The sequence below is a fragment of the Artibeus jamaicensis genome, unplaced genomic scaffold (assembly GCF_021234435.1).
Source record: "Artibeus jamaicensis isolate MK-2021 breed Jamaican fruit bat unplaced genomic scaffold, CSHL_Jam_final contig_391, whole genome shotgun sequence".
Taxonomy (NCBI): Eukaryota; Metazoa; Chordata; class Mammalia; order Chiroptera; family Phyllostomidae; genus Artibeus; species Artibeus jamaicensis.
The window spans coordinates 10712709-10737859 of NW_026521814.1; the positions used below are offsets into that span (position 1 = coordinate 10712709).

Sequence of the window (25151 nt, forward strand, 5' to 3'; positions counted from 1 at the left end):
TTTTCTTCTGAATTGAGTTATAAAAGGTAGTAGTATTACACAATTGTCAAAACAAAATAAATAGACTTCTGGCCAAGGTAAGTCTACTTCATGGAGGCATAGGTAAATATGCTTTGCCTCCTCATACAATCAAAAGGACAACAATAAATTTAAAAACAAAAATGCCTGGAACTGCCAGAAAATGGAACTGTATGGGACTCCAACAATCAAAGAGTTAAAGAGGAAACACTCATTCATACTGGTAGGAGGATGGAACTGGCAGCTGGGGCAGAGAGGACACGTGACAGGGTGTTGGCTGGAGAACCCGGCAGTCCCACATTTGCATGTGGATAAACCAGGAGGAACAACTGGGAAGTGAGACAGGAAACTGTACAACCCAGACTTCCAGCATAGGGAAATAAAGCCCCAAAACCTCTGGCTACAGAAACCTGTGGGGGTTAAGGCAGTGGGAGAAACTCCCAGCCTCACAGGAGAGTTCATTGGAGAGACCCACAGGGTCCCACCCACTGGGGAATCAGCACCAGAAGAGCCCAGTTTGCTTGTGGGTAGTGGGGGAAATGACTGAGACCTGGCAGAGAGCTGAGCGAGCAGCTCTGTTCCATCTGGGAGCCCTGCCCCACATACGGTGTCGCAGTGCAGCCAAGTGGGTTGCCCCACCCAGGTAAATACCTAAGGCTTCACCCCTTACTATGTAACAGGTGTTCCAAGACAAAAAAATAGCCCAAATGAAATAATAGATCAAAGCTACAGAAAAAATACAACTAAATGATGAAGAGATAGCCACCCTATCAGATGCACAGTTTGAAATGCTGGTAGTCAGGATGCTCACAGAAATGGTTGAGTATGGTCACAAAATACAGGAAAAAAAATGCAGACTATAAAAAGTGAATAAAGAAAAATATACAGGGAACCAACAGTAAAAAGAATGACTCAAATCAATGATTTGGACCAGAAGGAAGAAATAAACACTCAACCAGAACAGAATGAAGAAACAAGAATTCAGAAAAATGAGGAGAGGCTTAGGAACTTCCAGGACAACTTTAAATGTTCTGAATCATAGGTATGCGAGAAGGAGAAAAGAAAGAGAAATGAAATTGAAAACTTATTTGAACAAATTATGAAGGAGAACTTCCTCAATCAGGCAAAAGAAATAGACTCCAAAGAAGTCTAGGAAGCTCAGAGAGTCCCTAAGAAGTTGGACCCAAAAAAGCACACACCAAGGTGCATCATAATTAAGTTACCCAAAATTAAAGATAAGTAGAGAATCTTAAAAGTAGCAAGAGAAAAGAAGACAGTTATCTACAAAGGAGTTCCCATAAGACTATCAGCTGATTTCTCTGAAGAAACCTTGCAGGCAAGAAGGGGCTGGAAAGAAGTATTCCAAGTCATGAAAGTCAAGGACCTACATCCAAGATTACTCTATCCAGCAAAGCTTTCATTTAGAATGGAAGGGCAGATAAAGTGCTTCCCAGGTAAGGTCAAGTTAAAGGAGTTCATCATCACCCAGCCCTTATTACATGAAATGTTAAAGGGACTTTTCTAAGAAAAGGAAGAAGATCAAAACTATTAATAATAAAATGACAACAAACTCACAGCTATCAACAACTGAACCTAAAAGAAAAACAAAAACAAACTAAGCAAGCAACTAGAACAGGAACAGACTCATAGAAATGGAGATCACATGGAGGGTTATCACTGGGGAGGAGGCGGGGGTAGAATGGAGGAAAATGTACAGGGAATAGGAAGCATAAATGGTAGGTACAAAATAGGGGGAGGTTAAGAATAATAAAGGAAATAGAGAAGCCAAAGAACTTACATGTTTGACCCACAGACATGAACTAAGGGTAGGGGGTTGCTGGTGGGAGGGGGGATGCAGAATGGAGGGGGATAATGGGGAGAAAAAAGTGGGACAACTGTAATTGCACAATCAATAAAATATACTTTAAAAATAAATATTTTATAGATGTTATAAATAATTATTAAATATTAAAGTAGATTATTATTGACAGCACATCATTGTGTGCTTTTTAAAAATGAATTTGTTGCCTACATGCAATGGGGATTTAACATTAACTCTATTCCTCTTCTTGGTTTTTAGGTAAGTACTAGGAAAGCCTGTTCATGTAAGTAAGCAAATGGGAATGGAAATAGTGTTAAGTAGCAATGTCACCAAATCCTCTGACTCCCAGGCAGCTGGGGTGGTACCTCATGGAGAGATAGAGAGGGTGGTATAGTCGCAGTGGAGGTGATGGCAAGTGTTGCATCCTGGGTGGATTTGGAAAGTGGAGCTCGTCAGGTTTTCTGGTGAATTAATATAAGGAGAGAGAAGGAAGGGAGTCAAGGGGGATGGATGGCAGGGTTTTGGGCTCGACCCCATGGAAAGATGCAGCTGCCAGCAGCTACTAAGGGGAAAGCTGAGGAGAAAGTGAGTTTGGAGGTCTAGTTTGAAGGTTGTTGTACTGGACAGTATCCAGGAATGAGGTGGGATTAGACTTTTGTTCTGTATCTCCCCGGTCCAGTCAGTAGTTAATGATAATAAACATTAGTGAGAGTGTTAGTGAGGTTGTATGTTGGGTATTTATACCAAGTAGCATGTGCCTGGGGCATGAATGAAATTAGAATGTGTCTGAAAGAAATAGAAATACTGAGACAAAAATCAGCAAGAATTTTATTAGGTTTGCCACCTTTCTCTGCTATATTTTGTAGATTTATGTTTGTAAGTAAATTCTATAACGGCTGATGTCACCCTTTGAATTAATTAAAGGCTGCTGCATGGAATATTTCAAATACAGATAGTAAATGAATCAAGCTAACAAAGTGTTGCTTAGTAGACGTCCTCAGGGACCTAACTTAATGAATAGGTAGAGGGATATTATTTGTAACTTAACCCGCAATTTATTTTTATAGGAGTCGGTGATTTTAAAGGCAATGGCCTTCTTGGAACAATTTGTTTTCTTAATTAGTTTAATCATTCTCTATAATTTCTCATACTACTAAATAGGATAATAACCCCTTTTTCCTTAAATAAATTAATTTTTCTAGCCTAGCCACTAACTTCTAATTAATAAAGTTTGAAGGAAGGAAGTAATTTCATAACAGGAGGGAAAAGTATCAAATTTTACTTAATCCTTTAAAAATCAACTAACCTTTCTCTCCAGTTTTAGTATCTGTGCGGCCGAGGCGAGCGCAAACTAACACGTCTTGAGTGCCAGCTATGTGCTTGCTCTCTAGGTGCATACTTTGGCTCTAGAGATGCAAAGTCAAATAAAACTAATTCTCGACTTCAAAGAGCAAAGAACCTAACAGCTTCAGCAGTGTATTTGTAAGAGACTAATAGGCACACAGATAATTCTATCACAGTGTGTTACTGAGAGAAACTAGAGGCAAGTGCCAACATACCGCACACGTTGTAAGAGCCACATCACTTGAACCCAAGGGATTGCTGAAGGAACAATATTTTGTTATCCACATACACCCCAACCATCATTCTCCCTCTTCACAGGAATGCAGAGGCCTGTGTAACTTCAGACTGCGTACGTTACGGGTGGCGGAAACCGTATCAAGCCACCTCACAAACAAACAAGAGTGAGCTGGGGACTGGCGTCCCCTGTCCACAGTCCTCAGGTGTGAGGCCAGCCTTCAGTTAATAGAAGCCAAAGGCTCTGCTTCTTTCTACCTCTCACCAAGCCTGGCAACACGGCCACTAACAGTTTCTGGTTCTTCTGTGGAAGCTACAGTTAGAAAATCTTGAGGAAGGACAGTGACTGATCTAGTGTGGGTCATGTGCTTCCTTCACCCCAGCTCTGAGCCAGTGTGAGCTCGGCTCTGAAGATGGAGACAAGGTCTGTGCCCAGAAAACTGGGGAGCAGGAAATAATAGCTGTTTATTACTCTTCCCCAGGGAGGCACATTTCGCTGACCACTAAAAATTCAGTCCCCTTCCTTCAGCGTTCTCAGATAACATCATAAGGCAATCACTATCTCATTTGAGTTTAGTCTGCATCCCTTGTTTGCGAAGAAGCAGGACAGAAGCTCTTATGAGCATGATGTTGACATCACATTTTGCAATAGCTCTGATTGCGACAGGCATTGTGCTTTGCAAGTTCCATGTGTTCCATTCAATCAGTCATAATTTCTTTTCCACTGTCTTCTTAACACGTATGATGTGGAAATGAACAAGATTTGATCTTGTTAAGTCTTTTGGGCTACTTAGATGTAGATTCTGAACCAGCAGGTGAAATAAGCAATCCTATTTGTCCTAGATATAGGAGTTTTGTTTTTAGCTATTCGATTTTAAGTCTTTAAAGTCTATGAGCCAAATTTACATTCAGATGAGTCATTGAAGCTTACACTGTGTGCTCAAAAGGCAATGTTTATGCCAAGAGTCCAAAGTGAAGTCTAGCAAGACAGTGGATTTTTAAAACAATGGTTATCTTTTCCTGGTCATAAATATAGTCAAGCTTATATTGAATATTTGGGAACATAAAACTATTTTAAACATTTCCCATAAATGCCACCACCCAGAGCTCTCTGTATTTATATGTTTAATATATAGAAACAAAATTTAGTTCACACTATATATATAGTTTCATAGCCTACATGTTTCAATTAAGTTTTCAGAGGACTATTTTATTATTTAATATTGTCTCAGCCATTTTGGAGAATGAATTTAGCCTGCAACAATTTTCTTCAAACAGAAATATATATCTTGTAAAAGTTAGTTTTTACACTATCCCTTTGCCATTTTTGGAATTATTTTTGGTTACACTGCTGTTCTTCCCTCATTTCTGACACTCTGGGTTTTTCCTCTGGTGTAATTCCCCTTTTGCTGTACTTCCTCTAGAAAGTCTTATAAAACAAGTGTGCTGGCCACCAGTTCACCTAAATTTTCCTTCATCCAGGAGTGTCTTTTTTTTTTTAACTTTCATTCCTAATGGATATTTTTGCTGGACAGAGAATTATGAGTTGGTGGCTTTAATCGTTCAGCATTTTTTATGAACCAATATTGATACATTAGCATTCAAGTTCACTGTTTATTCAGAGTGCCCTCCTTTTCACATGGTGTTCTTTCCCTGGGCCAGGGTCCCATCCATGCTACCACTTTACATTTTGTAGCCCTGTCTGTCTCCTTGGGCTCCTTGGGCTCTGGTGGGACTCTCAGACTTTCCTCGTTGATGACTGACAGGTCTGAGGGATACCGATTAGGTGTTTAGGAGAATTGTCCCTCAGTTGTGATTTGACTGATTCTTTTTTCAAGATTAGACTCAGATTATGGGCTTGGGGTGGGGGGAACCACAGAGATAACGAACCATGTTCATCACATCATATCAGGATACATACTGTCAGTATGATTTATCATCATTGATGTTGACCTTGATGACCTGGCTAAGGCAGTGTGTGCTAGGTTTTCCCACTGTGAGGTTGCTGTCCCCGTTGCCTTTCCCATACTGAACTCTGGGAGGAAGTCGCTGTCACTGCCTGCACTGTAGTGGGTGTTACACTCCGCCTCCTTGAGAGTGAATAGCTACATAAATTATGTGGAATTCTCTTCTCTCACATTTACTTATGTATTCAATCATTTATTCATGACAGTATGGACTCATATGTTTTTAATTTGTATTTTGAATTATAAGCCAATACTACTATATTTGTTTTGTTGCTCAAGTTGTTCCAGCTTTGGCCACTGGGAGCGCTTTCAGTTGGCTCCTGTGTTTCTTTGGTGTAACCTCATCACGGTGTGTCAGACATGTTCTGAACTTCCCAACACAACCAGATGCTTGTGTATTCCCTACCCCCTTTACTGCAGCCACTTCGTCAAGGATCTTTGGGTTCCTTTATTGCAGAGTGGCATTAGACACTGAAACCCAGGTGTCGGTGTGCTTGTCTCTCCCGGGACGTTATTGCTCCTAAGCCCTTTCAGCTGAGGGAGGAAGGAAATAGGTGTGGGTGTACTAACTTGAGCATAAATATGTATCTACAGATATTTGTTTATATACACTTATCTGTATCTATGTGTCACTAAATACTAGTTCATACTATGTCTCTGACTCTAACCCATCACTACATGGATCACTGCAGCCTTTTCTCCATGTTCGTCTGTAACTTCCGACCCCAACAGTAAGAAATTCAACTCATACCATTGGCCATCGATTTACTTGTCTGATTCCATATGTATGTGGGATGGTTTCAGTTTGATTACCCCCAGGAAAAGTAAACTTTATCAACTAGAATAGAATGTGCAGTGTTTGTCTTTAATCTTCAACTTTCTCATTTACAAAGTAAAATAATCTATGGAAAGTCATTATTGCCATGCCTAACAAAAAATAAGCACTTAGTAAAATGCTTTTTTGGCTAAAACTGTTATTAAGGTTTGTGAAAAATAAATGATGGGGGATCGGGGTAAAGTCTGTGTTCACGGGCAGACGCGTCTCAGCCCCACCTGCGGTTTCCACTTCCACGGCATCAGCCCAAAAATAGTAAACGGAAAATTCTAGAAGTAAACAATTCCCAAGTTTTAAGTCGTACATCTCCCGAGCGGCGTGAGCAGACCTTGCTCATGTTCTGACCCCGTGGGGGTGTGAATCGTCCCTCTGTCCAGCATGTCCACACAGCGTACACTCCCGGCCCGTCACTCACCGAGGGGCTGCCTCGGTTAGCAGACCGACGGTCTCTGCGTTCAGGGCTTGTGTTCAGGCCCTTATTTTACTTAATAATGCCAAATAATGCCAACATTCAGTTAACTTTTGTTCAGTATGTTGTTAAAATTGTTCTATTCTTATTGTTAATCTCTTACAGTGCCTGATTTATAAATTAGACTTTGCTACAGATATGTATGTATAGGAAAAAGCAGAATATATAGAGTTTGGTACTTTCCACAGTTTCAGGCATCCACTGGGGTCTTGGAAACTACCTCCCTGTGGATAAAGGGGATCTGCTGTGTGTCTGTGGAAACCGTATTACGGCAACACACCACCGGAGTGCACCAGTAGGGAGGCCGGGCCACACTGCCTGAGTTCAGAAGTCTGCTCTGACACTCCTTAGTTAAGTGCCATTGAGCACGTTGCTTAACTCCTCGGAAGACTCAGATTCATTGTCTAAAAAATGGGTCGATGGCAATAGTACCTACCTCCTCAGTTTGTCATGAGCATTAAACGAGGGCCCGCAGATAAAGGTCACAGAGCGTAGTACCTGGCACGTGAGTGCATGCGACAAATACTGTATTCTTTTGATTATAAACAAGTTAAAGTCGATTTGCCTCATTTATATCTCTAGTAGTATATTTTAAAATTCTTTTAGCCCAAACTCATACCTATCATCTCCTTTCTTCCTTTCTAACACCAAGATTTACAAACCACATTCACATTTTATGCTAAAGGAGATAACATTTTTGCTACTTTCCTTTTTCCATCTGGTTGCCACCCTTTATTAGCCTTCGTTATTTCAGCAATTCAATTTAAGCGTGCCGTGCCAGCCTCTGGCCTCGGCACTAGGGCACCGGGGGATACAGCAGGCACCGGCCTCCCTCCGAGAGGTCGGAGTCCGGCGGGCGAAAGGGTCAGGCCACACTGTGTTAGCAAAGGGAAGTGCGGCGCACCCTGGGACCAACCCCATCCAGGAGAAAGGGAACACAGCCGCGTATGTGATCTAAAATTTTCTGGCAGCCACATTTTACAAAGTAAAAAGAAAAAGGTAAACTAACTTTAATAATACATTTTATTTAACCTAATATATCCTACTTCAACACATAACCAATATTAAACATTATTGCCACTTTATTTTACTTTTTCTTCTTGAGCTTAGTTTCAAGTTCCAGCATGTGTTTCACATTTATACCTTGTTTCCAGTGCACAGTGCTCATGTCCAGCTGATGGCTGCAAACTGGACGTTGCAGCTCTGGAAGCTTATACAGAGGACCCAGCACATTTAACTGAGGCTGGAAGAATGAGGGAGTCAGGAAAAGGGAGGGGAGCATATGATATAGGGAGACAAATTGGGCAAAACCTCCAAAACAAAATGTTTGGCATACTTGAGGGACTGGAAAAACATTCCAAGCAATCGTACAAGAGGGAGAAAGGTGGAAAATGAGGCTGAAGGGGTAGGATGAGATCATGGAGAGCTTTTTAAGCAGTGTTAAGAAGTTTGGATTTGTTCCCAGAAGAATGGAGAGCCATCAAAAAGTTTTAGATGGAAAAGTGACGTGCTCAGATTGGCTCTTTAAAAACAATCCCCCTTACTTCAGAGAGAAGATAAACTACAGGGTTTATGTGCCAGAGCTGCCACTTGTCAGCTCTATGACCGTGAGCAAGGGACATAATGTCCCTGAGCCTCAGTTTTCTCATCTGTGAAATGGGAACAAAAGGACCTTCATCAAAGCATTGTTGGTGAGTATTCAATAAGGTGATTCATGTGAAGCACTCAGCACTTAATAAATGTTTATCTTATCCTTGCCTGAGCCTGGAACTGTTTGTGGCATGAATCCACAAGCCCTCCTTCTTTCATTCTTCCCTCCCTTTTCTGGACCTATTGTGAAGCACTGGAACAGATGAGATGGGAAAAGAATGGAACAGCTCCCCCTAGCCCACAGTCTGGAATCACACAAGACAAGAAACCTGTTTTACTGTCTTGTCCTTTATCCCACTTTTTGTTCTTATATGTATTTGCTTCCATATCCTGAGAAGGTTTTTGTGTGACCTGTATAGTCTCAGAGTTTTCTCTGGTCTGTGTGTTTATAAGGACTGCCACTGGCTCATCCTTTAAAAATGTGGTAAGATTTCTGAGCTGTAAATTCCTAAAAGTAATCAGAGAGAAATAGTTCTCAAAGTGGGAAAAAGCAATGATAGTGTCAACCAATAACAGATCAATTATTTGTGGTGTTTTCAAGCATAGTGACTCACCCAGGCATTTTTCTTGTGAAATTTTACAATGAAATATTTTCATACTAAGATTAAATCACATGGAGAATGTTTCCTTCACTTTGGCCAAAATATGAACATCGGAGGCTGTTCCCTTCCTGCCTGCCTGTTCCTGGTGGTCCGCCTGCCCTCATTTGCATCCTGGAGGGACCCCAGTGTGTGCAGGAATGGAACTTGGAGTTCTCAGAAATCCTTTTAGGTTTAAGTGGTAAAACAGTAACATATTAACAATTCAGTATTTCTTTTGAAAAAAGACCTACTTTAAAATGAGCCCAGCGTTTCTTTCATTGTAAGCTGCCCAGAGCAGAGACCTGGGGTGTTGCCAGCACTGGCAGAGGGAGAGACAGAAAACGGGAAAGCAACTGAGTCCCCTGTTATCATCTCCGATGGGTGCCCGGAGGGCGCCCCTGTCACCACATCAGGTCACGGCTTCCTTCCCAGCCCGAGCCTTCCAGAATCTGGAGCCTCCTGCAACTGAAGCAGATGGGAATGGGGCACTTGCTGCTTTCTCTGGAAACACCTGTTACCCACCAAATCTTACAATGATTGATCCCAGTCTGGCTGATGGCCTTCTTCAAGGGACTGTTAGTGTTTTGTTATATGCAGCCAAACATTTCTCCTTTCTCCAAGAGATGCTGTGATCATCTGTCCTGAGAGGGAGCTGTAATCCTCATCCTACTTCCAAACAAAAAGTCCACTGTTTAAGTTTCTTGTCAATACAAGAATACAATAACATCTGATTTCTTCACATTATGCTTGCAGATGGTTCAAGTAGTTCCAAAGCCTTTCAAATTACTTTGAATAAAAAAGACTGAAGAAATAGACAAAAAAACTGTACTTGAAAAATAACTAAATAAAATTTAAAAAATAAATAAATAAAAAAGAAAAAAAAAAGACTGAGAACCTGAGGTGGAAATATCAGCTTTAGAAACGTATGTTTAGGCCTCCATCAGTATTTTATTCCTCTAGTAATAGCAAGGCTTTTAAAAATTGGTTTGTTTTTCTTCTTATGCACTCTCTAGAAAATTAGAAAAATATAGAAAGGGGAAGAAAGAAAAATATGAGGGTAATCCAGTTTGAAAAGTGTAACATATCACACTACTTACGTCTTGGGCTTTGTAAGCCAGGCAGTTTGCACATCTAACTGAAACCGTCATCTACAGCAGTGTGACTCGGTGAGTAAGAACAGAAAGAAGACTGTGTTTAGCGAACCTGGCCCATGAGCCAGGTGTGACATGACGTGGTATCTCCTGCCGGATGCTCCTTTCCTGACTGTTTCCTTATTTTATATGCTGTGGCTTTGGGGGCTTTGATGATTTTTGTGTTGATGAGCTTTGTAAAGGCTTGAAAGGCTTCTTGAAAACATTAATAGGATTTTCCTACTCCAGGAGTTTTGCGTAACATGGATCAAATACGCAATTGCTCTCAGGCTCCTGAGTCCTCAGAAGTTATCAAAGTCATTTATTTGAATGTTCTTGTCCAAAAATAAAGTTGTATTTATTGCAGCTTTCACTTACTAGGTTGTTGGAGACAGGGGGGAAAAATCTTTTAAAATTTTCAATCAATACAAATACGCCTTCATGCAGAAGACTGTGCAAAAGTCAATTGAGTGCATGATTGTCAGTTCAAAGTGGAGGACAAAGAACTCTTTTTTCTAATGGTAATTATTTTACCTTTCCCAAGTGGGAGTTACTATGCTATTTAAAATAATGGCTTAGGGCATTTTGCAAAGCATGCAGTTAAAAGTTAGGAAAATGTATTTGTGTTTTTCTGTTGGAAATTTGTGTCTTAATTGATTAATTTGTTCCACATTAATATTTATTAGTCTTAATACAGAAACCAATGGCTACATCCAAGAGGCTAAAGATAGACCATTTTCCCAAGGGTTTCTCAAGAAATGTCCCACCCAAGTGGCCTTTGATGTAAGCTTCGTAATTTGTCAGTATGTGTCAGGAACCTGAACCCATGGCCTAGGCATTCTACTTCTGGGGGTTGATTCTGAGAAGGTAACTCCAAATATGGGGTGGGGGTAAGGGGGTCGAGGGGAATTTTCGCCCAAATTTATTAGTATATTTATACCAGGAAATTATTAAAAAGTCACAGATGCAACCACAGGACCATTAAATTTATGCTGTATACACTTAATGGAATTTTTACCTGATGGTTACAAAGAATTTGTAGTAATATGTGAAATTGTTTATAATTTAGTGTTATATAAAAGAGAAAATAAAATTTTACCTAGAGTATTATTGCCTTTCAGTTAAAAATAAAAGGAAACCCACACTTAGACAAAAGAGATTAATATTAACTTCCCAAAGTAGTAATCATAGTTATCTTTGAGTGATGGTTTACATGATTAAATATTTTATTCTGTCTAACAAGCATGCATTGTTTTGTAATTTTAAAAAGCCCCAGTAACTAAGAATATGCCTTTACCACAATTGATAATCTGGCTTTCCCAAGTCTTCCTCACAAAGCTGGCCACTGTACTGGCCACTCCTCCAGCTAAGAATGATCTGTTTTTATACTTTAGATGAATGAAATCACCTGGCACATACCTTCTGTACCCAGCTTCTCTCATTCAGCATTACATGTGTGAGGTTTATCCACATTGTTGCAAATGGCTGTGAATTGTTTTTGTCATTGCATTATGGGACCTACCATACTCTATTGTCCATTCTGTTGTTGATGGGTTAGTGCGAATAGCTGTGCTCTGAACATTCTAGTACATGCCTTTTAGTGGATATATATGCACATTGTTCTGGGCTTTTATATAGTGGATTTCCGGAGTGTTAGGAAAACACATGTTTATATTTAGGATCTGTGTGTGGGGGCTTCTGGAAGTCTATAAATTTTCTCAACCCCCGAAATCATAAGCAAAATTTTGGATATAGGTATGTATGTGCATCTTGAGGGTTTCATCAGTTGTATGAATTCTCAAAACCAGCCATAAAACATTCAGAAATACTTACCCAAACAGAGAAAATTCAAAATGTATCTTGGCCCTATCATGAGCCAATAAGAGAAAGTCAAAATGTTGGAGGGGCATAATTTCACATCTCTCTGGGATTGTCTGTTTTTCGAGAACATCCTTGATCTAAAAGAAATGCAAAAGTGTCAACTTTAAAGTAATGTTTCTCCCTTCCAATCTAAAATACCTCATGACCGATATGAACTGAAAAGAAACGTTATCCCTAGGAAGGAAGGAGCAAAAGTAGAGCAGTCTACAAATTATGTGCTAATATCCGGCAAACTGAGCCTCCTCACAGCTAACCATGAAGAGCAAAACTGCAATTTCAGAAGTAAAAGATGAAAATTTCCCCCCGTCTTTTCTACCTCTGCAAGGTAAAAGCTCCTCAGAGATTTCTCCACATATAGGTCAAGTAAATGTGTCATGAATAGTATCTAGGAACCAAGTGCCAAGGAGATTCCAAGATAATGAGAACACAGATTTTGACTTGAAGGAGCTCATGTTGTCCCTGCAGAAACATGAGTGGCTGTGGCACAGGCAGTGAGGCACCCGCAGCAGTGGGTTCAGGAAACACAGAGAGGCCTGACGGTCAGCTCAGGGCACAACGGACATCTGTCGGAAACAGTCTGTACACCCCTCAAAATAACAGATGCAGGGCCACCCTCGCTTGCTCACTGAACTCCTCAAGTGGTTCTTTACATTGTTTCATCTCCTGCATTCATGGTGAATCTTCAAAGCAGTAAAATCATTTGTAGGAAAATCATTTGTAGTGAGCTGGTTTTATTTTTAAGCAGTTTCTGTAGCTTCTCAGATTGTGTCAGAGGGTATGACCCTAACTGGACTAATCTCATTTGAAACATTTTGCAGCCCCACCCTAGCATTGTAACCCAAAATGAGCATCGTGTGCCACAATAATCCCCTTTGAATTCAAATAAATCAACATTAGCACAGCACAGAGGACATTCTCTCTAAAGTCCATGAAGTTAATATTTATACGTGTTTTTCTTCAAACTAGAATTCCACAACTTGCTAACTCAGTAATTACCCATTATTTTATACAGTATATTATTATAAATGTATTATGCTACATCATTTTCCATTTAGGTCTATGACCCCTTTCGAATGATTGATTGTGAATGGTATAAGTTCTGTGTCCAGATTCATGTTTCTTTTCCATGTGAAAATCCAGTTGTTCCAGCACCATTTGTTGAAAGATCGTCTTTTCTCCTTTCTGTTGCCTTAGCTTCTTGGTCAAAGGCCAGTTTGTGTGGGCCACTCGCGTGCGTCTGTTGCTGAGCGCTCCGCTCTGCCTCCAGGTGTCTGCTATTCTGCCGGCACCACCCACACTGTACTAACTACTGCCGCTTCCCAGGGAGGCTTGAGGTGGAGGGCATCGTCCTCCAGTTTCGTTCCTCTCCTTCGGTATCGTGTTGACAGTTCTGGGCCTTTCACCTCTCTGTAAATCTTAGAATCAGTTTGTTAATATCTACAAAATAACTGGCCGGATCGTTTTTAACTTCCGGCTTTCGTTGGAGTGGAATCGCTGCGGACCCTGGGCTGGGGGCTCCAGCGCTTGGTGGAGGGGTGCGGTCTGCCTTCCTCTCCCACCTGCTTCTGCGCCTCCCTCTCTGTTCCTGCGCCCGGGAGGAAGGGGAGGGAAGGCAGACATTTCTTTCTTAGAGTTTCCATCTCTCTGCTACATTACCCAATATACTCCTGCACATTGTCTACTTTTTTATTAGTCTTATTAATAGAATACGATTCCATAGTTAACATGTTCATCACAGTTCATTTAAATTTCCTGTCTCACAGCCCCGAACTCTGGGTCAGACCTGGGTCTGGCTCCGACATTGACTTCATCTGTCCGACTCTGTTTTTCCTTGTCAGTGCATGCCCTGTAGTTTTGGATGAAAGACACACATGATGTATTGGGTAAGAGGAACTGAAATAAGTGGGTCCTTGTGTGAGTTTTTTTATGTCAGTCTGGTTAGAGATTGAGCTGCGTCTGATGTTTGGTGTAGCCATAGATGCCAGAGACTTCAGATCCCTGCACTGTCCTTGTTTTCCTCTGCTGTGTTTGGGTTTCCCGGAAGAACTTCTCTGCATCTTTTTTTTTCTTCCAATTTTATTTTGTATCGTTTCAGGTATACAGCTTAGCTTAGTGGTTAGACAGCTGTATACTTTACATAGTTTCCCTTAAGATTTCGAGTACCCTAACTGGCACCATACAGAGTTACTGCGCCATTATTGACTATATTACCTATGCTTTTCTTACATCTCCCAGATTATTTTGTAACTTAGAGTCTGCATCTTGCAGCTCCTTAAATCCATGATTTTTACACTGGTATGGTTGGGGCATATAATGGAAGGGAAGCATCCTATCATCTCATGATTAAATCTCAGTCATTTAGCAGACGTGTGTTCTGCACTGTGATCTTTGCAATTATTCCTTGGCTCCTTTTTTCTCTCTTAAGAGAGATAGGAAGGCTAGGGGGGGCTGGAGGCAGAGAAACGCCCTTCCCCCAGGCGGGGCGGGACTCTTTTTCATTTGTTAGAGAGGACAGCCTGGGTGTGGCCCACAATATTGTCTCTTCTCCTGCCAGAACCACAAGATCTTTGTTGGCTCTTCCTCAAGAAGACCTGATATGGTTCTAGCAGGTATAACTCACAAAAGCAAGGGGATCCACCTAAGACCACCCCCCAGGAGTTTCTCACTCTCAAGCGACTCTACATTCAGTCTCCGTGGCAATGCAGCAAAATTACCATTGTTAAAAGACAAACGGAGGCATACGAAACATTTTTTGTTTAGTTGAGCAAAAGTTGATTCGAATTTGGCAGCCCTCACTGGGAAGTGGTAAGAAGTGCTGTACTGACAGGAGCTCAGGGAGACTCTTGTATAGAGAAAAGGTGGAAGCAAAGCAAGGAAATTAACTGGCTATAGCTTCTAGCCTGGTGGGCTGTTTGAGATCGGTTGCCTTTAGGTTTCAATTTCATGCCCTTGAGGCATGTGCAGGCTTAGATTTTTGGCTTGCCTACACAAGCTGCCAGGGCATCAGAGCCACCTCAGTCCAATGGCCTGCTCGTGTAATAAATTTAACACTGTTTAAACATTTCCACCAGTTTGTGGCTTCTGTTCCAGGTGGCCAAACCTCCGCTGTGGGCCCTCTGGATTCCCGTCTCGCCCCCCCTCAGGGGGCCCGGCAGGTCCTCTGCCACCTCACACCTCCGATGGGACCCAGAGAAGTTGTTATTTTCACTCTGTTCCACTTTTCTTGTTGTAAGGATCAGAGTAACTACTTGTAACCTCTATACATGGAGCTGAAACTAGAAATCTGTAAGCCAATTTTGAACTAGGAAAGACTTAAAAAATTAAAAATCCTACAGATAGAAGCCGAAGAGGTCTAGAGATGATTTTTCCATTTAACAAATGGAAAAACATACGTAGTTATTTCAGAGTGGTGAAATCTGCCCATGAGCCTGACTGAGTTGTTACTTTAATTTTATCTAGTCAACCCAAGGTTGACGACTTTGATGATAATTATTATAGTCTTAGTTGTATCATTCCAAAATGCCAAAATAAGGAAATGTAACTCCTAAAAGTTTATCTTTTTCACTAAAAAAATGAGTATTATTTTCCCCCCTTTCTAGAGATTTTTCTCACCTGAAATGAGAGAGAGACAGTGTGAAATCTAGAACATTGTTGCTTTTATTTTGATGCAGATTGTCTCACTGATTGTTTAGCTCACAGACGATTTGTTTTCCCTGCGAGATCAAAAGCTCTCGTAGTCCAGGTCCTTTATCAGCATCTTCTACTTCAGCCTCACACGTGGCTCTGCACACCATAGGCCTTCATTAAATACTTGAATTAAACTGGGTACGGACTTCTGTGACTTTGTATCGCACTGGGTTCCCAGAATTCTGTGCCGAGCTTTGTGTCCCGATCTACCTTCTCATTCTTATCGGTTGGTGTAAAATGTGCCTTGCACAAGGCTTCTCTGTGAGCAAGTAAGTACTGGAGTGGAAAGAATTAGCTGCTTTCCAAAGGGCCTGAATGCGGTTTTTCACGAAGCCTATTACAGTGCCTTATACCTCACTGTGATCTGCCGGGGAGTTGTCGTGGGGCTCGTAAGGGAGGCTAAACTCATATTTTTCATCACCTGATTAGTATTTCTGAATTGGCTCTGGTGCCAAAAGAAATGTTTTCCCTTACTGTTTCTCCTTTTCAGTAGTAATAGAAACATAATAAAACGCAGTAGAATGCATCTGCTCTCTAGAAACAAACAAAAATCAATTACGGTCAGTCCTGAGGGAAGTCTGTGGTGGAGAAAGCCAAGGAAAGCGAGAGAGTGCTGAATACCTCTGCCTTTATCTGTTCTCTCTGCCCAGTTCTTTAGGATCGTATTTTCATAGCCTGATTTGGGTTCATTCATGCCTAGGTGAGAAGGGAGAATTCTTATTCTCAGCACATGATTGATGTGTGGAAATGTATGAAATTTAATTGGAGAAGGGTCCATTCCTTTTGTAATGGACCCTCAGTGGGTCCATTCCATTCCTTAGCGCCCATTTGTAATATGTGTTTTCTGGCTATAGGTCAAAATACAGGGCCACCCTGGGAAACAAACCAAGGAAGCCTTAGGGAGGCCCACTCTGGGCTCGTCCACCGTCCACCTTTCTTGTCTGCAGCCCAACACAGAGAGTGCCCGGGCAACATGGCACTGTGAGAAGGTGAGAGGGCCGGGAGAGAGATGCCACAGCCAGCCCCCACTCTGTGGCCACTGCGGCCACCCTGCCGGGCCAGTCCTGGCCCTGTTTGTCCTCGGAGCAGTCCTTGCCTCTCTGGTGCTCTGCCGTGCGTTTCGAGGGAGGCCGGCCTCTGCAGAGTGTTTCCCAGACTCCTTTGTCCTGGGTTTTGCTCTTAAGGCTAGTTTTCTTGCCTTGATTGTCTTGCTGCTATTATCAGGCTACTTCTAACCTAATCACATATAAAATGAAATTCTCTTCCTTATTTCTCTGGCTTCCGACTGGAGGGAAAAGGGTGTAGTCCCCTCCCTCTCCGCAGAGGGAGGGAGGAAGAGGGCAGCACCTCCGATGGTCGCCACTCCTCTTGGACCCGCAGGCTCTCGGGTTGGGTTCCAACCTCCGTCAGGACACGGGGCTCCGCTCTGGTCGTGCCCCCCTCTCCTATTCCTCTGCTGGAGGATTCCTGCTTTGCCAACATCCAGTGACCTCCCAGTCACCTGTTTGGCTTAGCTCTTCCACTACCGACAAAGCCAGTTTGGGCATTAAATTTCCTCTATGGGAAATACTGAGTGGTATCCACTTTCTTGCTCAGACTTTGACCTCTACCCGTGTCCCTGGCATATTTTCTTAGCCCTGGTAGAGCAGTTCCTCAGTGACAAATGTTTCATGGTCACAAATATGCTTTTAAAAAGTTAAATTATCTTTTCATCCATTGGCGGGCATTTGGGTTGTTTGCATATCTTAACTATTGTGAATAATGCTGAGATAAACATGGGAGTGAAAGAGATGTGGTACATATACACGGTGGAATATTATTCAGCCATGAAAAAGGAGGATGTTCTGCCATTTGTCACAACATAGATGAACCTTGAGCACATTATACTAAGTGGGATACAGCCACACAAAGAAAGACAGATACTGCGTGATATCACTTATATGTGGAACCTAAAAAAGTTAACCTGATAAAAACAGAGTAAAATGGAAACTGTTGGGAGTGGGGCAGGGGTCTAGGAGGGATGGTATTTCAGACTTGTAACAAGTAGTGCCTAAGCCGTAGAGGTATAACGCACAGCACAATGAATGTAGACGGTAACATTGTGTATAGGTATGTAAGATGATAAATATCACTATATCAACAATCTTATCACACATATAAATGTGTCAGAGGAACACTGCTGTATACCTTAAACTCATCCAATGTTACACATCGGATTTATTCAATGACAAAATTATTAAGTCAGACCGAGCACGATGCATGGTGCTGCCATCTCAGTAAGTCATTGTACTCTTTGCTGGAAATTTTTAAGATCAAGTCTGATATCTGGTGGCCTCGAAGGGCTTAAATGCTTTTTTTTTTCAATGCACTTGAGTCAAACAGAACGCAGATTCTTCCAGAGGGTGAGCACAGTTGTCTCTAGAAGACAACCCAGGTGGGTTGCAGTCCCCGCAGCACAGATGCAGGACTCCACCCCCTCCCGGCTGGACCAGTCACTCATGGGAAGCCAGTCCCTGTGTGTCTCTGCCCTTCGCTTTCTCAGTAGAGAACTGAGACTAATAATGAGATAAGGAGATGTCATGTATAAGTGTACATGGGCAGGCACCACATGTAAAGGGCCCGTGACAGGAGAGGCTCGTTCTCACCTTCAGGGCAGCTGTCCGTCCTTGTCTCCATCCTCAGGCCTGTCACCGGGCTGCTCTCCCGAATCATTTTAACCTAATGTTAAACCTACTCCCGTTGAACCTAATCATTTATGAAATGAAATGCTTTTTCTCATTCCCTAAAGCACAGCAAAGGTGAAATTCTCTAAAGAACTTTCTTTGAAAGCCAGGGCAAACCAAAAAGGAAATGAATGAGCCGATACAAGAGCAATCAAGTCCCACTCATGCTGGGGGCGTTCCTGAACCGGTGTTAGCAGGCGGCCGTCCCAGGGACCGGGCCCACCTGTCACAAATGCACAGCGTGGCTGCTCTGGGCACCAGCATGGTTCTCGGAACACAGGAGCTTGCCTAACTGAGTAGAGTTCAAAGACAAATAATTTTTATTCCCCCCAAATAAAACTCTCCCTGCTTTCACCCTGCATGTGTTCCTTGGGGTTTTATTCAAATAAAGGGCCCGAGCCTTCTCAAAGCATCGGTTCATTGTGTTGCCCTCAAACCTAAAATCATTGAGCCAGGAGGGTTCTAAGAATGCTGCCTTTTGACAGATTAAATTGCCGCCAGCTCCTGGGACTGGCACTAGGGTTACCTGGCAGAAAGACAACCTCGTGTGCATTTTACCCCCTTCCCAGCTGTGAATCGAAGGGGCGATGCTGGTTGAAGTCTGGTGCTTCTCCCTGCTTCCATAATACTTCCCCTTCAGGCTTCCAAGGGACCAAAAAGAGAGCTGTCCAACAACATAAATTAACCTAGGTACCTCTGGTTAGCATTTTGTTAAAATATAGCCATTTCTGTAGAAACAAACAAAAAGATGTGATTTCTAATAACGTTTCATTGTACCAACTGAAGAATAAGCATTCCTCAGTAATCCTCAAGCCTGGGCTCCTTGACCTCCTCCTCAGCCAGTCTTAAAGACTAATGCAAAAGAAAGTAGCCTTTTTTCATAGGAAGGAAAAGATCACCTTAGAAGTTAATGCCACATCCATCTACTCTAGACCATGTATACCTGCACCTCTTTCTTCCAAGACAGGAAAAAGGAATGGGCTTCTACTGCTAGTTCCAAGAATAACCAAAGGCCTCTACAGTCTGGGTGTGTAACCAGACGTAGTCCCGGACGCATATACCACCCTGTGAAACGTGAAGAGTCAGGAGGCAGGAGTACTGAGAACTCACAACTCAGACACCACCAGCGTGTCTTAACTGCACACATTTCCAGAGCCCTGGGGTGTGCTGGCCTGGCACGGTCCAATATTTTTTTCCAGGAGACTTAGCCCTGCAGAGTTCTCTCCATCTTCTTTGAGGAGGTGGAACAAGCACAGGGACTCCTGAAGCTCACGGTCCCTCTCCCACTGTGAGGTCTGTCATAAGGGAGTACAAGTTATTTCAGGGAGTTGGTCTCCGTGTAAAGCTACTGTTAAATGAGACCGGACTGGCATTTGTTGGCCGGTACTGGTTGTAAACAGAGTACTACTGAAATACCATAATACTGCCCGACACCGATGCTGTAGCGATTTCGAGGGGAAAAGAAAGTTTACTAGATGTCAGCGAGGTGATGAAAATGTGTCAGTAAGTTCAGTGAGATGTCAGGCCTGCTAAGTAAATGTGCCCACCTGTGCTTGTCTTAACACTTAGTAGTCTTTTCACTTTTTCCTTAATGCTATTATAATTTTAAAAGAATCGACCCACCTGAAATTTGTCATTGATAAAAAGATAGGTATGTATTCATACATATCTGTTTGTATTAGGTAAAGTGTTTAAAATTAGTATTGACTTTTATTTCTCCCACTGATTATATTTATATAGTCCTATATAAAATTAGGATTAGAGTGAATACCTACCAACGTATTTAATGGCTTCCATTTGCAATATGCAGGGGTTTTAGTATAAGGTGTAATAACATCTGTATTAGTTTTCTATGACTGCTCTAACAAGTTGCTGCGACTGGCTTAAAACAACACAAATGAAAGACCTTCCAGGGCTGTAGTTTAGAAGTCTAAGGTGGGTCTGTCTCACTGAGCCAAAGTGAAGTTGTCAGCGGGTCAGTTCCTTTTGGGGGGCGCTGCGGGGATCCATGCCTTGTTTCACCTTTTCCGTCTTCTGGAGGTTGTCCTCGTCCCCTGGCTCTTGGCATCTTCTTCATCAGAGCCAGCAACACTGGGCTGAGTCCTGCTCATGCTGCTACCTCTGTGGTCCCGGCTCTTCTGCCTTCCTCCTCCACCTTTTAAGGCCCCATGTGATTACATTGGACCCATCTGGAAGCATCGGGATAATCTCCCACTTTGATCCTTAATTTAATCAAATCTAGAGTGTCCCTTTTGCCATGGAATCTAATATATTCACAGGCCCTGGGGATGAGGACATAACATGTTTTGGGGGACCGTTATTCTGCCCACTGCAACCCCATAAATAACCCTACCATCTTGTCTTTCCTTCTGGAAGTGGCATAAAGAGTATAGTATTGATGGTTCTACTACTACCTTTGACCCAATCTATCTTTCTCCTCCTTTTGGAAATGCCATTACCAAATATTTCAGAGAAATAGAAGGGATTTCAGTAGGACTGGGGCACTCAACTGCGTAGCTGTTGCCCTGGGGTTTCAGTTCAGTGCCTTCACTGAAGGATGTGGCTAAGGACTGGGGCTTGATCCAGATCCCAGAGCCATGCTGGCAGTCATGGAGCCCAGGAAGGTGTGCCCTGCCGCGCAGGGGAAGGGGAGGGCACAGGAGCTGCCCGTGCGTTCCAGGAACTTGAACATGTGCAACCGCCAAGTATTGTTTAAAAGTTACGATTTCTTTCTAAACATATAGACTGCCAAAAAAAGAATTTTTACTACATGATGGAGGATGGAGTCACTCATTTCGATCCTAAATCAATACTTTGGCCTTAGCCCCTGAGATAGGTCATTTTACTGTCTACTCATGTTTATCTTACTTTGCTTTTTTTGCTCTGATGCTTTCAGTAGATATCAGTTCCCTTCTCATTAAGCCTACAAACATTTCATCATTCCTATCTGTTTATTTCATCTTTAAAAATTTATATTTAAATTTTGGCAAATCGAATGGTCTAACTTTGCCCTTTGAATGCCTATGCATTCAAGTTCTGCAGGCGGATTTTATCTCTTGGTTTTTTTTTTTAATTCTATTTTAAGTTTTATAAAAATGAATGTTTCTTACTATCCCCTGACCCATAATTTTCTTTAGTGAACTTTTTGTTTAATTTCTTTTTGCTGTAACGTTTTATTTTTCAGACACCTCTCATTGAACCTCACGTTCCTCTTCGTCCTGCTCACACCATTACCAAGGTAATGGGATGTCAGTGGGTTGATGAGCCATCAGTAACCACCGGAGGTGGTCCCCATGGCAGAGCCCCACACCAGGCAGCCTCAGGCAGGCTCTCCAGAGACGATAAATACGCAGTGGGCCTTGGTTCTCAACACGAGACAGTTACACATGTGAAAAATGTGAATGTGTGAATGAGTTGCATCTTTCAAGCCAGAGTCAGATTAGAAAGTGGTTTAAGGACCCACCTGGTTTATTTTGCCTCTTAAACTCTCTTTCTTTCTCTTCCCCTCCTTGTTCCTGATTAAAATCCAGGTCCCTTCAGAGAAGATCCTCAGGGCTGGAAAAATTTTACGAAATGCCATTCTCTCTCGAGCACCTCACATGATAAGAGATAGAAAATATCACCTGAAGACATACAGGTATGTGCAGTAATTCTGAAGTCTGTGGGCCCCTCAGGTTCATGTTTAGGGAAATTGACACGAACTTGCATTTCCCCATTTTCACCCATGGGCAGCATGTTTTATAATCCTCCTGGTTCTGGCAGATCTAAGCTCATCTTGGATCCTGCATAACTTTAATTGTCCTTAATATTCCCAGCAGGTACTCCTAAACTGATTTGCTTGACCATTGATTTAATTGTGATGAACAAAGAGAGGAAAATTTTTGTATTTCTGTTGACAGGTGTTTTTTATCTAGAAAACTGTTTTTAGATGAGATTCAACTAATATGTACTGAGCATTTATTTATGCTTGAAGCCCTGTACCAGGTCACTGTCTATACATTCCCTCATTTTATTTTCACAATAACCTGCTAGGTAGATGGATGACCATTTTTCAAATGATAAAACTGAGGTTCAGAGAGATTAAATAGATTTTCTTGTCCAAGTCATCGATCTCGTGAGTGGCAGAGCCGAGATTTAAACCAGGGTTGGTCCAGGGATCTTTTCATTCAGTCCGTCATCCTACCTGCCACAAAGGTGTTAAGCACCTACTGGCCACCAGGCACTGTGGTGTTCCAAGCCCTAAGGGTACAGGATCTAAAATAATGTCCCTGACAGACTTCACTCGGAAAATAAACACAGATTTTATTCTATTATGTATACGGTGAGACGTACAGCACTGTCTCCGCTATAGTCGAATGGAGTTAAGAAGTCGTTATAGCTGTCACTGGAGTTAAAAAAACAAAGACTGGAGCTGCCTGATCCTTCTGGGATGACTGAGCCCTGCAGAGTCAAATAAGAACTTATGTCCGATCTCTGCCTCTTGGTTTGATCAGTTCCGTGAGGGTTTAGGAGCTGGAGTGGCCTGTGTGCGCGGCACACGAGCCTCACGCTCTCTCCCTGTGCACACGCTCAGACGAGCAGGCCTCTTCTGGCCGTGGGGCAGACCCGCCGTCCCGTTCAGCCTAGACGTGACCTCAGGACGCATCAGACTCGGCACGAGTCAAAACCCATCTGACCCACGTGAATCAAGTTCATAAGACACTGAAAAGCTATAATACACATTTTAAGTCAGCACAAAGGGTACATGTCTCTCTAGTGCTATCAACTCTGATAGAACCTGTAAAATTATACCTGGTTAACCCGATCGAAAACCTTCAAGCATATGTGCCTCAAGATTGGCTTTGCCACCAAGGACAGACATGGAAAAGCATTGCAAATTCTTCCTATCCAATCACCTTTTCCACACTTCACACAAACTAACGTTCTTCTGCTTGCATTTGTCATGACCGTTTAATTATTTAATTATTATTTTCAATCACAGTTCATATTCGATATTATTTTATATTAGTTTCAGGTGCGCAGCACAATGATTAGGCAAGTGTGTGTTTTACAGTGCTCCCCCTGATATTCCCAGCACCCCCCCGGAACCATACATGGTTATTACACCATTACCGACAGTATTTCCTATGCTGTGCTTTATACTCCTGTGACTATTTTGTAACTAGCAATCTGTATTTCTCAGTCCTTTCACCTCTTCCACCCTGTCCCCCGAACCCCCACCCCTCTGGCAACCCTCAGTCTGTGCTCTATGAGTCTTTGTTTATTTTGTTGTTGTTCATTTCTATTCTTCTTTGGATCCCAAAGTGTTTGCAGTACCAAAATGGGTAGCTTACTTGTTGCACTGGCCTCTTCCTGATAGGATTTTTGAAGGGAAATGGGATTGGAGAAACACTTCAGTCTTATCAGCAGCACATTCTTCTCAGTAAATATCTCATCTCTGTAGACAGGCCGTCCTCACCTCCAGCCCTGGAAGCTCATGCTTTTGAGAGCCCATGGCCCCACACACTGCTACAATTTTAAGGGAGGTTGAGGTTAACAAGAACAGAGTTTAACCTCTTTAACTCATTAAGTGAGTTTCAAGATCTCGTATGGCTAAAGGACCTTTTTCATTTTAAAGTTTGGTTCTGCTTTCCCAAGTGTTGACTTGCGTTAGGGAAATTTCATTAAAATATGTCATCTTTGGTGACAAATCATGGAAACTAGACATCAGAAACCATAATCACTTCCCTGCCCCACAGTGCTAAGATTTTACACCCCTGACATATAGGCCTAATGTCTCTTCCACACCCTATGGCACAAATTAACGGTCTGTCGGTGACGACCCACGGACTCAGCTGGAAGCCAAAGGCGTGCTTTTCTTTTTCTGCAACACAGTGTGAGCTCCTTGTTCCAGATCCTGTTGCCAGTTCCATCCTCACCCTCCCTCCTGCTCCTCACCCCATTATATCATTGCTGCAGTATTAAGGGGTAAAAGTCTCCCCAGATGCGGTATCTTCCCTAGTGATGACTCTGCTAGTGATCCACGGTCACTTCTAAAGTGGCCAGGGATCGTTAACAGAGAGGAAACCCAGGGATCGTGTGACACAGCTCGGTGCCTTCGTCCTGTGCTCTCACTGCCGGATTCTCGTGCCCTGCACCAGGGCCCACGTGAGCCGGGATCATCTTCATTCCATGTGCTCTTGTTAGTAAAGGGTGTCATTAAGTGAAAGACCACATGAGGTTGGTTTTTTGGTACTTCTTTAAGACTTAGTCCATTGATAAATTCTCAAATTAGAAGAGGAATATTTTGAAAGATTGTGTGTTTGGCTCAGAATGAAGAGTAACCGGGTGCCTCCTTGCCCACCGCAGCCCCAGTGTGTGGGTGTAGACTGTAATCAGTGCAGCCCTGGACTTCTAATGGCCTTCTCAGGACATCCTCCTTGTGAAACATTTTAAGGTCAGCCCTGAATCGAGACATCCAAGAAGCTCTGATAAATTTCAGTTCCTAGAACACTAGAACTGGGAACAGCCTCAGAGGCCGTCTTTTCCTCTACCTTTCTTTTACAGATGAGCAACCGAGAACCAGAGAGTTGAAACAATATAGCCAAAGTCATATAGTTAAGAAGTCGCAGACCCGGTCCTCCCAGGTTAAGCCTCTTTCTAAAGTGCCAGTGGTACCAGGAATCTCCTCCAGTTGAAACTGCAGAGTCGCTCCCTGGTCTTGACCCAGGCTCAGCCCGGGCCCCAGAGCTGGTTACATCTTTAGCAGGGGAGGGAGGCCACCGGTGACTCAGACCCAGCTGCTCTGTGACTCCTTATCTGTCCCATTGT

At 42.6% G+C, this 25151-nt stretch overlaps 1 protein-coding gene across 17 annotated transcripts in view; it reads left to right on the forward strand.

The window, feature by feature from the left end:
* RAPGEF4 (Rap guanine nucleotide exchange factor 4) overlaps window positions 1-25151 on the forward strand; it is a 286117-nt gene that overhangs the window by 175107 nt on the left and 85859 nt on the right. For 14 of the 17 annotated variants that reach the window (XM_053665181.1, XM_053665184.1, XM_053665186.1 and 11 more), the window contains 2 exons: window positions 21526-21579; window positions 21872-21978. In XM_053665181.1, the coding sequence (XP_053521156.1) occupies window positions 21526-21579; window positions 21872-21978 (161 nt within the window). The remainder of the gene's footprint in view (window positions 1-21525; window positions 21580-21871; window positions 21979-25151) is intronic. The other 3 variants (XM_053665182.1, XM_053665189.1, XM_053665195.1) reach the window with 1 other exon arrangement.